The 16725-nt window shown below is 45.9% G+C and overlaps 1 protein-coding gene across 3 annotated transcripts in view; it reads right to left on the bottom strand.

Moving 5' to 3' along the window:
- Positions 1-16725, bottom strand: part of ACOXL (acyl-CoA oxidase-like) — a 332871-nt gene that overhangs the window by 298860 nt on the left and 17286 nt on the right. For all 3 annotated transcript variants that reach the window (XM_010829556.1, XM_010829558.1, XM_010829557.1), the window contains exon 2: positions 8234-8330. In XM_010829556.1, coding sequence (XP_010827858.1) covers positions 8234-8330 — 97 coding nt within the window. The remainder of the gene's footprint in view (positions 1-8233; positions 8331-16725) is intronic.

Below are 16725 nucleotides of genomic sequence, written 5' to 3' on the forward strand. Positions count from 1 at the left end.
TACAGTTACCTTTGCAAAACAAATCCAGGATTCTCACTGTGGCCCCCACATCTGACCCTTCTTGCTCTCAGCTGTTCCTTATTCTTGGCTGATTCTCCCCTGAGGCCACAGAGTGGGGGCCCTGAGCACAGTGCTAGGAGAATTCTGTAACAAAGGCTGTCTGTCACCACTGTGCTTCTGTCCTCCCCAGGGGCCTTGACTACTCCAGGAAAGCCCAGAAGAGGAATGACGGAAAATGACATTCCCATGGCTCTGTCCAAAGACATTTTTCACCTGTCACAATATCACTGCAGCTTTTTGACGGCTTCAGATTTTCCAAATTCTTGCCTTAAATTTAATGCCGCTTCTCTTGGCAGCATATGCTTCCTACCAAACTCCTAGCTGCCTTGGAAATTTTTATGATGATTACTGTAATCATATAATTTACCAACACTGACAGCACCATTGAAGAATGTACTGTATTGACATTACCAGCCTGATTTCATGAACTTACTTAGCTCTTAATGGGAAGTGCACTATTTTATATGAATTTTAATGGAAAAGAGTGATGGATTGTGTACCTTGCAACTCTACCAAATTTGTTTATCAGTTCTAACAGTTTGTTAGTGGAATCTTTAGGGTTTTCTACATTAAAAAAATTATATCATCTGTGGACAGAGATAGGGTTACCTCTTTTCCAGTTTACCACGCTTGATTTTTATCTCTAGCATCGACAACCATCCGACATAAATTTACTTTTTTATTAGTTTGCTGCCTAAAATGTGAACTCCGTAATGCGGGTATATTTTTTGCCTGTTTTGTTCACTGCCTCTCGAACTACTTTGTAGTAGGCATTCAATAAATGATTGTAAAATGAATGACTCACCTCTCTTGGCACATAGCAGGGCCTTAGCAAACGATAACAGGTAATCACTATTGTTATGTTTAACATAATAGTTCAATGCAAGAAGAATCACTGTGCCTTAAAATGAGAAATTTCCATTATGCAGGATGGTTTCCAGTGCAATAAATACATAGCACCAAGCCCACAGCCGCAGTGGCGTCCCTGGCTGGGTCCTAGCTCACCCCCTGCCCACCCTTGCAAAGAATCCCTGTAGCCGTCACAGATGACAACTCTGTTCAGGTGCCAATCTACACAGAGGAACTTCTGTAAACAGGCCCTCACTCTGTCCTGTCATCTCTGCTCAAATCCTCCAGGGCTTCCCACGGGGCCAGGGCTGACCCAACCAAAGTGCTGGCCAGGTGGCCAGGGCCCAAGTCATGCAGCTGGAGCTGGGACAGGGCCTCCTGCCAGAGACAGCACGCGAGGCCCAGCGCACGGCAGCCTGTCAGGCCCCCAGGTGCTGGTACAAACAGAAGCCGGGGGGTCACGGGCAGAGCCAAGGCCAGGGTGCGGGAGCCAAGAGCGCAAAGGAGTCAGGGACCAGTCCCAGGGTGGGTGGAGCAGGTGTGCCTGGTCATCGTGCTGGCAGTGGTGGGCGACAGAGCGGGCCTGGGTGGGGCCAGAGGGGTGGTGGACAGTCTCAGCCCCCTGGCACATCCCTGCTCAGGTCCTTTCTGCAACACGCCGACAGCGTCAGTGTAATGGCTTCCTGGAAAAGCCTGCTCCTTTTCTCAGGGTTCATGAAGAAAGCAATAGTGATCCGCACTCCCTGATGCCTTCCAAGGGGAGCTGACTTTTGAAGCTTATTCCATTCCAGATCTGACCACCCCCTTGCCCCAGATATGTCTCTAAATATAAAAATCCAAACCATACCAAACAGACACTGTCTAAAATTCTGATTGAAATAATAATTACAGTATGGTGGTGGTTTAGTTACTAACTTGTGTCTGACTTTTGTGACCCCCATGGTCACTTTTGTAGCCCACCAGGCTCCTCTGTCCAGGGGATTTCCCAGGCAAGAAGCAGCAAGAATACTGGAGTGGGTTGCCATTTCCTTCTCCAGGCTCTCCAGGGTCCTTCTCCAGGGTTTGCCATTTCCAAACCCGGGTCTCCTGCACTGCAGGCGGATTCTTTACCAACTGAGCTACGAGGGAAGTCTCTAAAATTCTCGTGAAAATAATAATTACAGTATAATAAAGAATAATTTCATCAGCCACATATGGATGTGAGAGTTGGACTATAAAGAAGGCTGAGTGCCTAACCCTAACCCGAATTGTTGCTTTTGAACTGTGGTGTTGGAGAAGACTCTTGAGAGTCCTTTGGACTGCAAGGAGATCCAACCAGTCCATTCTGAAGAAGATCAGTCCTGAGTATTCATTGGAAGGACTGATGCTGAAGCTGAAACTCCAATACTTTGGCCACCTGATATGAAGAGCCGATTCACTGGAAAAGATCCTGGCTGGCAAAAACTGGGGGCAAGAGGAGAAGCAGGTAACAGAGGATGAGATGGTTGGATGGCATCACCGACTCAGTGGCAACATGAATTTGAGCAAGCTCTGGGAGATAGTGAAGGACAGGGAAGCCTGGTGTGCTGCAGTCAGTGGGATCACAAAGAGTCTTGGCAACTGAACAATATACTCTTAAAACTTATCTCAGATTCCAAAGAGCTTTTGTTTACACAGGTTGTATCTATCAAGTTGCCATACAATTAAAGCTGAGAATTTCTAAAATATTTACTCATTTAAAAACAATAATGAACCTATTACATGTTAATGTAAATGACAAAATTCTTATGAAAAACAACCATCATTTTCAAGCCAAAAAATAATCAGTGAGAAGAATGGTATTGTTTTGCATTTTTACAATTGCTTTAGCATCTGGCTAATAAAGCCAGCTGGCCTCTCGCGCCTGCTTCTGCGCTCCATGTTTTGCCCTACGCTGTTTGGGTTGCAATTGATGATGAAAATCTACTGTCATGCTTGCAGGCAGCTGACGTCTACTTTTCAGGTAGAATCAAGATGTGACAGGGTCTGGAGTAACCCCAAGGGGGCCTCAGATTATGCTTTGAGAACCACTGGCTTAGATAATAAAGATGCTACCACACCCACAGCCCACGTGGCTCATGTTAGGATGAGAAGAGCTCAGGTGGGAGAGAAGACGGCTGAGGTGGGGGTGGAGGAAACAGTCACGGGTGCAGTGGGGCTGCAAACCCAGATACCCATCCCTATTCCTCCTACACTTGGCCAGGAATAGCCTGAGTCCCACTGGCTCCCTCCTGGGAAAAGGAAATATTAAGATGAAGTATCCCTGAGTCAGCCCCGAACCATGATTCAGTTCAGTCACTCAGTCATGTCTGACTCTTTGTCACCCCATGGACTGCAGCACACCAGGCTTCCCTGTCCATCACCAACTCCCGGAGCTTACTCAAATTCATGTCCATTGAGTCCGTGATGCCACCCAACCATCTCATCCTCTGTCATCCCCTTCTCCTCCTGCCCTCAATCTTTCCCAGTATCAGGGTCTTTTCCAGTGAATCAGTTCTTCACATCAGGTGGCCAAAGTAGTGGAGTTTCAGCTTCAGCATCAGTCCTTCCAATGAATAATCAGGACTGATTTCCTTTAGGATGGACTGGTTGGACCTTCTTGCAGTTCAAGGGACTCTAAAGAGTCTTCTCCAACACCAGACTTCAAAAGCATCAATTCTTTGGTGGTCAGCTTTCTTTATAGTCCAGCTCTCACATCCATACGTGACCACTGGAAAAACCATAGCTTTGACTAGATGGACCTTTGTTGGCAAAGTAATGTCTCTGCTTTTTAATATGCTGTCTAGGTTGGTCATAGCTTTTCTTCCAAGGAGTAAGCGTCTTTTCATTTCATGGCTGCAGTCACCATCTGCAGTGATTTTGGAGCCCAAGAAAATAATTATAAGAAATAATTTAAGATTATTATTAATATTTAATAATCATTAAATTATTATAGAAAATAAAGTCTCTCACTGTTTCCATTGTTTCCCCATCTATTTGCCATAAAGTGATAGGACCAGATGCCATGATCTTAGTTTTTGGAATGTTGAGTTTTAAGCCAGCTTTTTCACTCTCTCCTTTCACTTTCATCAACGGCTCTTCAGTTCCTCTTCGCTTTCTGCCATAAGGGTGGTGTCATCTGCATATCTGAGGTTATTGATACGAACCATGATTGGCAGGGATCAAATGTGGGATGGGAACAATCTAGAGAGACAGTGCGGGGTACCGAGAAAGAAGGTCAGCGCTTCGGTTCTCAAGCCAGGACGCAGCCTGCATCATCTGAAAGATGTAGATGCTGATCTGATGGGCCTGACCGACAGCCTGGGTGGCAAGAGTCTGGAAAGCTCCTTTAGGGGGTTCTAGTGCACCGGGGGGTGAAATCACCAGATCTGAGTGGGCTCAGGAAGCAACCGCCCTGGCTTTGAATCTGTGCTCCACTAGTTACACACACAGCTTACTACTTGCGTGTGTGTGCACGTATGCTCAGTCACTCAGTTGTGCCCAACTCTTTGCCACCCCCTGGACTGTAGCCTGCCAATCTTCTCTGTCCATGGGATTTTCCAGGCAAGAATACTGGAGTGGGTTTCCATTCCCTATGACCTCTAGTCAATTCCTCAGCCTCAGTTTACTCATCGGAGAAGGCAATGGCACTCCACTCCAGTACTCTTGCCTGGAAAATCCCATGGATGGGGGAGCCTGGAAGGCTGCAGTCTGTGGGGTCGATGAGGGTCGGACATGACTGAGCGACTTCACTTTCACTTTCACACATTGGAGAAGGAAATGGCAACCCACTCCAGTGTTCTTGCCTGGAGAATCCCAGGGACGGCGGAGCCTGGTGGGCTGCCGTCTATGGGGTTGCACAGAGTCGGACACGACTGAAGCAACTTAGCAGAGCAGCAGCAGTTTACTCATCTGTAAAATGAGAATACCTTTAAGGTTGTCAGGAATACTAAATGAGATCATCCATTCATTCAAAGTTCTTAGAGCTGCAACTGGCACAAAATACGAATTTAGTAAACGTGAGCTGTTGTTACGAATTATGGTGATTTGGGTGCAGACCATCAGCCTACACGGACAAGTGTTTGAGGAGATGGGACCAGGCACCCAAGGAAGGGGATGGGGTCCAGTTCCAGCACTTCCACAAAAGAGATATCCCAACCGGGTCCTCTGTGTCTTCATCTGGAAATTCTGGGAGCCAGGACTTCCACCACGCAGGACCTCGTCCTGAATTCACAGGGAGAGAGGAGAGAGTTGACTGAGGGGCACAAAGACGATGCTGCTGGAAGCGGGTGCAGGAAGAGTCAAAAAGGTGCAATGAGATTATTCACACTGTCTGTGTGTGTGTGTGGGTGTGCACGCGCACATGTGCAAGTGTATATGCTCTGTAGTCAAGGTCAGATACTGTTTTCCTTTTCAAATTATCGAAACATCTCTAATCTATTGCAGATGACAGAGGGGAGAAGACAGAGTGGAAACATTTTAATGGCTTCTTCTCAGCCTGTGGGCTGTCTGCCGAGACTTGAGACAAATGCGGCTCGCTCCTCGTTCGTCTTCAGGAACATCATCATCACATGTTACACGCTGCCCTCTGCCTGGGCGCTCATTAGATCATCCCCGAAAGTTAAGAGCAACACAAGGGCCAGGGAAAGATGGAAGGACTTGGACCACTCTCTGAACGGGCAGTGCAGCCATGACTCAATAATTTCAGGAAGAAGCAGATAAATCATGGATGAATCATACAACACTTCTTCTAGAATTACTGGCTGTGGACAGCTCCTCCAGCTGTTCATGGGGTAGAATTTGAGAGTCTTTACACACAGATGTGCTGCTGAATCTTAGGACACCCGTCCCCCAAGAGGAGCCTGTGCCCTGGTGACCGATGACCGACTAGTTTAATTTCCTTCAGGCTTTTTGACTTTTGCTAATTCACGCAGAGAGAAGTGCCAAACAGCCTGAAATAAGTAACAGAAATGAACTGGAGGGATCGTCCAAGGCCAATCCTGTGCCTCCCAGAGGAATCATACCTAATCATCCAGGACAGAGCTGTCTGGCTGCTGAGGACCTCAGAGGGAGCCAAGGAAACAGGAAGCTAATTGGATGCAGGGCTTCACACGCTTCATGGGAGCAAGAGTGCACAGGCTATGCCTTCAGACATGGGGGTCGGGCTGAAACTGGCAAACCTCATTACAGGAGGTTACAAACTCTCACGTCTGGGTCTTGAATTTTGACACTAAGTTAAGCCTTAGACATAATGGGCTGATTAAAGGGGCAGGGGACTGGCCGCCATGTCAAGTTCTTACCTTCCCCCCAGCCCCAGGCTGGATGCATTTGGAGGCCTGGCTGTGATGGAGAAAGCAGCTGAAAGCAAAGAGGGATTAGGGTTTCTTTATGTTTGGTTGGTTGGTTGGTGGGCTGTTTGGTTGGTAATTCGGTTGGTTGTTTGTTTTGTTGGTTAGTTGGTTGGTAGGCTGGTTGTTTATTTTGTTGGTTAGTAGGTTGGTTAGTTGGTTGGTTGGCAGGTTGGTAGGTAGGTTGTTTGGTTGTTAGGTTGGTTGGTAGGTTGACTGGTTGGTTGGTTGGTTAGGTGGTTGGTTGGTTGGTTGGTTGTTTTCTTGGTTGGTCATTAGTTGGCAGGTTGGTAGGTTGTCTGGCTGGTAGGTTGGTTGGTAGGTTAATTGGTTGGTTGTTTGGTTGTATTCACTTCTAAATGTATGTTCCATTTAGAGGCAATTCACCAGTTTGGACATCTACTTGCCAGTATGTTCTGATTGGTGCAAAACTATTTTCCAGGCTTTGCCCAGCATGCGTCACCCTGTTCTGTGGGTGTTTCCTTGCACATGCTCTCCATCTAAGGGTGGCAATGCCGTGCCCCTGTCACCTCAGAGGGACTGCAGGACCTCACCAGGAGATACCAAAGCTCTGCCCGTAACTCCCTCCTGATGAGAAGATGCTGACTTCTGTCCCTGCCTCCCCAGGACAGACAGCCAACCAAGGTGGGTGAGCGGGTGGGATCTGGTCTCAACCAATGACCTCAGGCCCCCACCAGCTCTGATTCACATTCCACAGAGAAACAAGACTCCCACCAGTCGGTCCTCAGCCTCTCCCTCTACAAACCACGGGGGGCACAAAGGGGGCTGGGCTCACTCTAGAATACATTCAGCTTCTCAGCACCTAAGGAAGCTCAGCCCCAGTTCAGGCCCCTCCCCCAGAGGTCTCACCAAGAGGTATATTGTTCCTGTATAAAATGTTAGGTTTAAGGAAGCTATGAAGCTGCATGAATGGACTTTGTTGGTGGTCAGTCACTAAGTCGTGTCCAACTCTTTGTGACCCCATGGACTCTAGCACACCAGGCTTTCCTGTCCTTCACTATCTCCCAGAGTTTGCTCAAACTCATGGCCATTGAGTCAATGATGCCATCCAACCAACCCATCCTCTGTCACCCCCCTCACCTCCTGCCTCAATCTTTCCCATCATCGGGATCTTTTCCAATAAGTCAGTTCTTCGCATTAAGTGGCCAAAGTTTTGGAACTTCAGCTTCAGCATCAGTCCCTCCAGTGAATATTCAGGGTTGATTTCCTTTAAGATTGACTGGGTTGATCTCCTTGCAGTCCAAGGGACTCTCGAGAATCTTCTCCAGCACCATGGTTCAAAAGCACCAATTCTGTTAGACTTGGCCTTCTTTACGGTCCAGCTCTCACATCCATACAAGACTACTGGGAAAACCATAGCTTTGACTACATGGAACAAACTTAATGGACTATATGGAATGGACTTAAACTTGGGTAAATATAGAGCTCCTAATGCTAGCCTCACAAAGGAATCCTCTCCTCACATTTTCTTTGCTTCTTTCCTTCTCTCTTTTTAGCAAGGCTAAATTGACTAAAATAATTTCACTGCGTTGAGAATGGCAATTTTTAGACAAACAAGACTCATCCATTTTTGACAAGACTAAAATGCTTGAAAAGCCTGTAAAATGAATTTTTTATTTTTATTATTTTATTATTATATTTCTCAGATATTTGAATTTGAAACCCCAGATCATATTTGTTTTGTGAACAAATATTTTACTACCTTTGCTGATTCTCCTACTTCCTGGCCTGTTGGCTCGAGAGAAGTGAATGTCAATTAGATTAACAGGAAGGCAGCAGAAAAGGAGGGTGAGGGAGACACTCCCATATCCACCAAATTGTCTGCTCCCCCAGGACAGAATTAATGCTCTTCCTTCCACAAGTTGCAAAAGCAAACAAAGCAAAACAAAATCTTTTTCTCTCTCTGTCTCTCTCTCATTCACTCACACATTTTACACCATAATAACAGTGAGACTCACCTGATCCTGAATTGCACGTTTTAACAGAGGTAGACCCATGGTAAATGTCACTCTCTGAAATGTCAAAGTTCTCATTTCATCCAGACTCAAATCATACCTGTGACAAATGGATACAAAATAGGTGTTAAGACCTTGAATTGACCGTGAATGGAGCCTGTGGACCCAGGGATCTGATAGGACAGACATCTTTGCTGGGTCTCCCTAGCTCTTGTTTGATACTGTGCTTCAAAAGCAGCCAATGTGTGTGTGACACAGGCTGAGTGGTCAATACAGGGGGTCAAATGGAAAGAAAGGAAGGTTTCGTATTTGCAGGGTAGGAACAGAAATGCAGACTTAGAGATGGACGTGTGGACGGGTGGGGGGCGCGGAGAGGGGAGGGTGGGATGAACTGGGAGGTTGGGACTGACATGCATACACTCCCATGGATAAGACAAAGGACTAGTGGGAACCTCCTCTATCGCACAGGGAGCTCAGTCCAGTGCTCTGTGGTGACTTAGAGGATTGGGGTTGGGGGGAACTGGGAGGGAGCCTCAAGAGAGAGAGGACATATTTATGCTTACAGCTGATTCACGCTACTGTACAGCTGAAATTAACACAGCATAGTAAAGCAATTATCCTCCAATGAGAAAGATGATTTTCTGGAATTCCCTTGCTTTCTCCATGATCCAGTGAATTCTGGCAATTTGATCTCTGGTTCCTCTGCCTTTTCTAAACCCAGCTTGTACATCTGAAAGTTCATATACTGCTGAAGTCTAGCTTGAAGGATTTTGAGCATAATCTTGCTAGCATGTAAATTAAAGGATACATATTCCAAAATGTTTTAACTTATTTTGACCTGTACACTTAAATATAACCACTAGATGGCACTTGTTCTTCACTTCAACAGCCACCCCAAGGAATTACTATTTAACAAAGATAGCAAAGCTGCATGAAAAAAATCTTAGAATCTGTCCTCCTGAAAGCTTGAACATTTGCTTATCATAATATGAATGTCTAAATTCCTAATGCTTTTCAAGTAAAAAGGAAACTATCTCTGTGATGGAAAAGTCAGGGTTTCAGGAACATCTCAAGCTCTCCCATGAAACATACATATTTGTTTGTGCATTTTCTGTTTTTAAATATCAATCTCTACACTTAGCAATCTTAGTCTTTCTGTTTGTTCTTGTGCTCAGTCATGTCCGACTCTTTGTGACCCCATGGACTGAGGCCCACCAGGCTCCTCTGTCCACAGAATTTTCCAGGCAAGAATACTGGAATGGGTTGCCATTTCTTACTTCAGGGCATCTTTCTGACCCAGGGATTGAACTCTCATCTCTTGCATCTCCTGCAGGGCAGGTAGATTCTTTATCACTGCACCCCTTGGGAAGCTTTGTTATGCAAACAGTATTTAGCATTTAAGGTGGCCTACTAAGATTACTGGGCTTCCCAGAGGGCGCAGTGGTACAAAGAATCAGTGAAGGAGACTGGGGTTCAATCCCTGGGTCAGGAAGATGCCCTGGAGGAGGAAATGGCAACCCACTCCATTATTCTTTCCTGGAAAATTCCAGGGACAGAGGAGCCTGGCAGGAGACACTCCATGGGGTCACAAAGAGTCAGACGAACTCAGCACACATACACACACAAGGTATAAATCATAAATAACAATGGTTTTTGGTATTTTAACAGATACAGTTTCTCTTTTCTGTCTTCTTGGGTCTGTAAGATATGAAGGTTTGGCAAATATTTTTATGTCTGTGCCATAAGTGGCAGAGAGAGGTCCTATGGAATTAAGAGGCCTGGCAGGTCCTGGGTAGACGGCATGAGAGTTGAGAGTAAGAGCTGGGACTCGTACGCTGGGCAGCTCCTTGAGGACAGCTGTTGGGGTGGCGATGGGGCGCAGGGAGGGCCGGCTTACTCCCAGCAGCCCCACTGTCTGACTTATCTACTGGTGGTCTGTGTAGGACTTAGCTTTTTACAACATGGTTCCATTATTAACAACAAGCTTGAAAACCTCTGAGCTAGGATCATTACAGGCAAGAACAAAAGCAAAAGACAGGAGCTTCACTTTTCCTGAGTCGTGTAGGGAATCGGCATCCAGCAAAAGTATTAATAAGACAATGCAATGGCACCCCACTCCAGTACTGTTGCCTGGAAAATCCCATGGATGGAAGAGCCTGGTGGGCTGCAGTCCATGGGGTCGCTGAGGGTCGGACACAACTGAGCAACTTCACTTTCACTTTTCACTTTCATGCATTGGAGAAGGAAATGGCAACCCACTCTGGTGTTCTTGCCTGGAGAATCCCAGGGATGGGGGAGCCTAGTGGGCTGCCGTCTATGGGGTCACACAGAGTCGGACACGACTGAAGTGACTTGGCGGCAGCAGCAGCCTCACTGGGAAGTTCCACATGTGGAATTAGGACCAAACTATAAGATACTAATTTAAAAAACTGAATCATAAATACCTAACAGAGAGGCTGAAATAAAAAACACTGATAATATCAAGTGTTAAGAAGACAAAGAGTAGCTGGATCTCTCGTTCACTAGTAGTGGGAATTTTGAAAAAAATGCTATAGCCTCTCTGGAAAAGTTTAACAGTGTCAGTGTTATGAAGTCAATCCTAAAGGAAATCAACCCTGAATATTCACTGGAAGGACAGATGTTGAAGCTCCAATACTTTGGCGACCTGATGAGAAGCGCTGACTCATGGAAAAGATCCTGATGCTGAGAAAGATTGAGGAGAGGAGGAGAAGGGAATGACAGAAGAGATGGTTGGATGGCATCATGAATTCAATCACCATGAGTCTGAGCAAACTCCAGGAGATAGCGCAGGACAGGGAAGCCTGGCGTGCTGCAGCTGATGGGGTCGAAAAGAGTCGGACACAACTTAGTGACTGAACGACAAGAACGTGAAGTTAAACACACACTTGAGTTTACAGCTCAGCTCAAATACTCACTCCTGGGTATTTACCAGAGAGAAATGAAAGCCTCCATTCACGCAAACACTTGTACATGCATGTTTATAGCAACTTTATTTGTAATTGCCAAAGACAGACATAAATCCAAATGTCCCTCGATTAGGGAACAGATAAACTGTGGTGCGTTCATACAGTAGAGCACTACACAGCAATACAAAGGAGTGAACGACTGATACACATGACCACTGCGACGATCTCCAAGCATTGTGTTGAGTGAAAAAAAGCCAACCTCAGGACTTCCCTGGTGGTCCAGTGGTTAAGACTCTGCACTCCCAGTGCAAGGGGCCCAGGTTCAACCACTGCTCAGAGAGCTAGACCCCCAGTGCACATCTAAGAGTTTGAATGCTGCAACTAAAACCCCCACACGCCACAACGGAGATCAAAGGTCCCATGTGCCGAGACTAAGATCAAGCCAGCCAAACACATAAATAAACATTCTTTTAAAAATTCTTGTAGAAGAATGTTCGTATCAACTTTATTCATAAGAGCCCCAAACTGGAAAGCATCCAGACAGCCATCATTCATTAACGGAATTGATAAATTATGATCTAGTCATAAAATGGAATATTACCTAGCAATAAAAAGGAATGTACTATGTACGTGCTTCTCTGTCCATGGGATTTCCCAGACAAGAATACTGCAGTGGGGAGCCATTCCCTTCTCCAAGGGATCAAACCTGGGTGTCCTGCATTGCAGGTAGATTCTTTACCGCTGAGCCACCAGGGAAGCCCAAGGAATGCACTCCTGATACGTATAAATGGCATGTATTAATCTGGAAAACATTGTTTTGGATTCTCTGGGATCTCTCGCTCTGGAAAGCCAGCAACCATGATGTGGACACTCAAGCAGCCTGATAGAAAAGTCCACCTGGGAAGATGCTGAGGCCTCCAGCCAACTAGCCATGTGAGCGCCCCACCTCTGAGGCAGCTCTGCCAGCCCCAGCCAAACCTTTATACACCTTCAGCCCCAACCAACACCCTACATGCAATGTCAGGGAAGACCCAGCTAAGATGCTGTGAAATTCCTCACCCACAGAAAGTGGCTGCTAAGCTTAGAGGTAATTTGCTATGCAATTACCTATCAATAGATAGGGAATACACATGGCATCATCAAATACACTCACACACACACACACACAACTGATGGGCATAAACTAATATCTTATAAGCATTTTAATAATATGTAATACACCTAGAACAAAGCAACAGTCATAAAATTATAGCCTAATGAATTATCACAAAGATTACACCCACCTGTATAATCCCCAGCCAACAGCACATCAGCTGACTCCCTCCGTGGTCTCTCTCTTGAGCATGCCCTCTCTCCTGCCCATGCTAGCTGCCCTCCTGACCTGTAATGCCACGAATTATTTTTGACCACTTTTGAATATTAAGGAAATGGGATTAGTCACAATGTCCTCTCTTGTGTCTGGTTTCTCTCACTCGACATGGCTAATAAGATTCCTCCTGAGTGTCTATTGTAGCTGTGGTTCATGCATTTTCATTGCTTTATGGGATTAAATTGAATTATTATACCACAAAAAATATGCCGTGTGAACACACTGTAAGATTCCATTTCTATTAAATTCTTAAACAAACAAAACCAAAACACAGCAGGAACAAAAGCAGAAGAGTGGTTGTCTCTTGGAGGGCAGGGCAGAGGTGGGCAGGGCATGAGAGGGGCACGGGGGAGCTTTCCAGGGTGGTTGTCTCTTGGAGGTGGGGAGGGCATGAAAGGGGCACCGGGGAGCTTTCCAGGGTGGTTGTCTCTTGGAGGGCAGGGCAGAGGTGGGCAGGGCATGAGAGGGGCACAGGGAGCTTTCCAGGGTGACAGTGATGTTGTTGTTCAATCACAAAGTCGTGTCCGAGTCTGCAATGCCATGGACTGCCTCACGCCAGGCTTCCCTGTCCTTCACCATCTCCCAGAGCTTGCTCAAACGCATCTCCATCGAGTCGGTAGTGCCATCCAACCATCTCATCCTCTGTCATCCCCTTCTCCTTCCTGCCCTCAATCTTTCCTAGCATCAGGGTCTTTTCCAATGAGTCAGCTCTTCACATCAGATGGCCTGAACTTCAGCTTGATAGTAATGTTCTCTACTTTGATAGAGGCTTGAGTTACCTGGGTGAACGCATTTGCCAAAATTCTGAGAGTGTACACTTAATAATTTTGTATTTCATTGTACTTTACAGCAAAATTAAAAAATCCAAGCCACACTGACAGGATGTATACGATGGTGTGATGTGAAATGATGTGACTGGTGTGATGTGATGTGATGTGATGTGATGCGATACGATAGTATCATATCAAATCATGTGACATGATGAGAAGGGCACTCCCCCTCACACACTTTCCCGAAACTCATAACCTCAGCCTAAAGGTGAGAAAAACACCAGACAAGCCCGGAGTGAGGGACATTCAACATAATATCTGACCCAAACTTTTCAAAAGTGTCAAGGTTATGAAAAACAGGGAAAGAAAGAGGAATTGTCACAGCCCAGAAGAGACCAAGGAGCTATGACAATGAAGCACATAATGTCCTGGAAGAGACAGACCGCCAGGGGGAAACGATGAAACCCAAGCAGTCCGGGATTGAGTCCACAGCAACGCCCCAAGGCTGTCTTCTTCATTTCGGCAAACGTGCCGTGGTTCTGTAGAATATTAACAGGGGAAACCTGCCAAGAGGGCCATGGGAACTCTCTGTATTGTATCTTCAACTTTCCTATCAATTGAAAAGTATTTCAAAATTAAAAGTCCATTTTAAAAAGAGACAAGTGTTAGGAAGAGAGGATATATGAAAAAAGAAGGGATCAGTTCAGTTCAGTCGCTCAGTCGTGTCCGACTCTTTGCGACCCCATGAATTGCAGCACGCCAGGCCTCCCTGTCCATCACCAACTCCCAGAGTTCACTCAAAATCATGTCCATCGAGTCAGTGATGCCATCCAGCCATCTCATCCTCTGTCGTCCCCTTCTCCTCCTGCCCCCAATCCCTCCCAGCATCAGAGTCTTTTCCAATGAGACAAGTCTTTGCATGAGGTGGCCAAAGTATTGGAGTTTCAGCTTCAGCATCAGTCCTTCCAAAGAACACCCAGGACTGATCTCCTTTAGAATGGACTGGTTGGACCTCCTTGCAGTCCAAGGGACTCTCAAGAGGCTTCTCCAACACCACAGTTCAAAAGCATCAATTCTTTGGTGCTCAGCTTTCTTCACAGTCCACCTCTCACATCCATACATGACCACTGGAAAAACCATAGCCTTGACTAGAATCTTTGTTGGCAAAGTAATGTCTCTGCTTTTGAATATGCTATCTAGGTTGGTCATAACTTTCCTTCCAAGGAGTAAACGTCTTTTAATTTCATGGCTGCAGTCACCATCTGCAGTGATTTTGGAGCCCAAAAAAGAAAGTCTGACACTGTTTCCACTGTTTCCCCATCTATTTCCCATGAAGTGATGGGACCGGATGCCATGATCTTCGTTTTCTGAATGTTGAGCTTTAAGCCAACATTTTCACTCTCCTCTTTCACTTTCATCAAGAGACTTTTAGTTCCTCTTCACTTTCTGCCATAAGGGTGCTGTCATCTGCATATCTGAGGTTATTGATATTTCTTCAGGCAATCTTGATACATACACGTGTGTGTGTATATATATATATATATGTGAGTGGTTCATTTTGCTGTTCAGTAGAAGCTAACATCGGAGAAGGCAATGGCACCCCACTCCAGTACTCTTGCCTAGAAAATCCCATGGATGGAGGAGCCTGGTAGGCTGCAGTCCATGGGGTCACTACGAGTCGGATGCAACTGAGTGACTTCACTTTCACTTTTCACTTTCACACAATGGAGAAGGCAATGGCAACCCACTCCAGTGTTCTTGCCTGGAGAATCCCAGGGACGGCATAGCCTGGTGGGCTGCCGTCTATGGGGTCGCACAGAGTCGGACATGACTGAAGCGACTTAGCAGCAGCAGCACCAGAAGCTAACATTATGGCAACCCACTCCAGTACTCTTGCCTGGAGAATCCCGGGGACAGAGGAGCCTGGTGGGCTGCTGTCCTTGGGGTCGCACAGAGTCAGACACAACTGTAGTGACTTAGCATGCATGCATGCATTGGAGAAGGAAATGGCAACCCACTCCAGTGTTCTTGCCTGGAGAATCCCAGGGACAGGGGAGCCTGGTGGGCTGCCGTCCTTGGGGTCGCACAGAGTTGGACACGACTGAAGCGACTTAGCAGCAGCAGCAGCAGCAGCTAACACAACATTGTAAAGCAACTAGACTTTAATAAAAATTAATTTTAAAATAGAATAAAAAGAGACAAGCAAGACAACACCACCACCAAAAAAAGATCTTGGTGTTTTAAACACATATACACACACAAATCATTTTTTAGAAGCAGTGGTGGGTGTTTTTCTTCACTCCAAATCAAAATCAGTTTTGGTCTAAAGGAAACCACACCTTCAGATACCTAATTTGAATGCTCATGACAAAGGACATCCCTGGTGCCTGGCCTTTGATCACCATGTGTCTCCATGCAACACAGACATTCTAGAATGAAAAACTAACAAGAACTTGAAAACAAACCCTGGTTTCCCAGCATTGCTCTGCTCCAGTAATCCACGCCTTTAACCTGGTCTCTTTGGCAATCTGCTTCTGGAGACACCTCCAGCTCAGCCCTGAACAAACTCCCTCTTCTCTCTGAAAATAGCAAGAATCAAAAATGCTTCATCTTGGAGAAATCAAAAGCTTTCCAGACAAGCAAAAGCTAAGAGAATTTAGCACTACCAAACAGGCTTTACAACAAATGCTGAAGGAAATTCTCTAGACAGGAAACACAAGAGAAGGAAAAGACCTATAGAAAACAAACCCAAAACAATTAAGAAAATGGTAATAGGATCATACATATCGATAATCACCTTACATGTACATGGATTAAATGCACCAACCAAAAAACACAGACTGGCTAGGCAGATGAAAACATGTGCATGTAGGCACTTCCACTTACCACATCACTCTGCTTGACTCCCTAAATTATATGTAATTATTTTATATTGTTAAGTTACTCATGTTCCCGTTATGGCTTGCAATTGTAATTATCTTTTATTTTTTGTCTGGCTGATAAAAATATCACTCCAACTGATATTCATCTTTCCCTATTGTCAAAAAAAAAACGTTCTATTAAAAATCGAGGTGTACCCCACTGCGAGCACACAGGACCCCCCAGAGGCAGCCAGCACAGGGCCCATCCGCCTTCTAGCAAACATCGTGATCACAACTCGACCTCCGACCCCCAAACCTCGGCACCACCCCGTGAACCCCACACACAGCCTGGTGAATGAGTAGACGGTGAATGAAAAAGAAACTGTTGAATCATCTTGCGGTAACTGTCAAAGGCTGAAGGCCTGGAGCCAGCAGGCACCTGAGAAGATGCAAAGGGGGTGGTTTCTAAGTGCTGCGGTTTAATGTAGGCCGTGAAGCTCCCTCAACTGGGAAGATGTCCAAAAGTTCGTTCTGACGTTTGCATAACATCTTACGAAAAAACCCGAAT

Source organism: Bison bison, unplaced genomic scaffold, assembly GCF_000754665.1.
Source record: "Bison bison bison isolate TAMUID 2011002044 unplaced genomic scaffold, Bison_UMD1.0 scf7180017864508, whole genome shotgun sequence".
Taxonomy (NCBI): domain Eukaryota; kingdom Metazoa; phylum Chordata; class Mammalia; order Artiodactyla; family Bovidae; genus Bison; species Bison bison.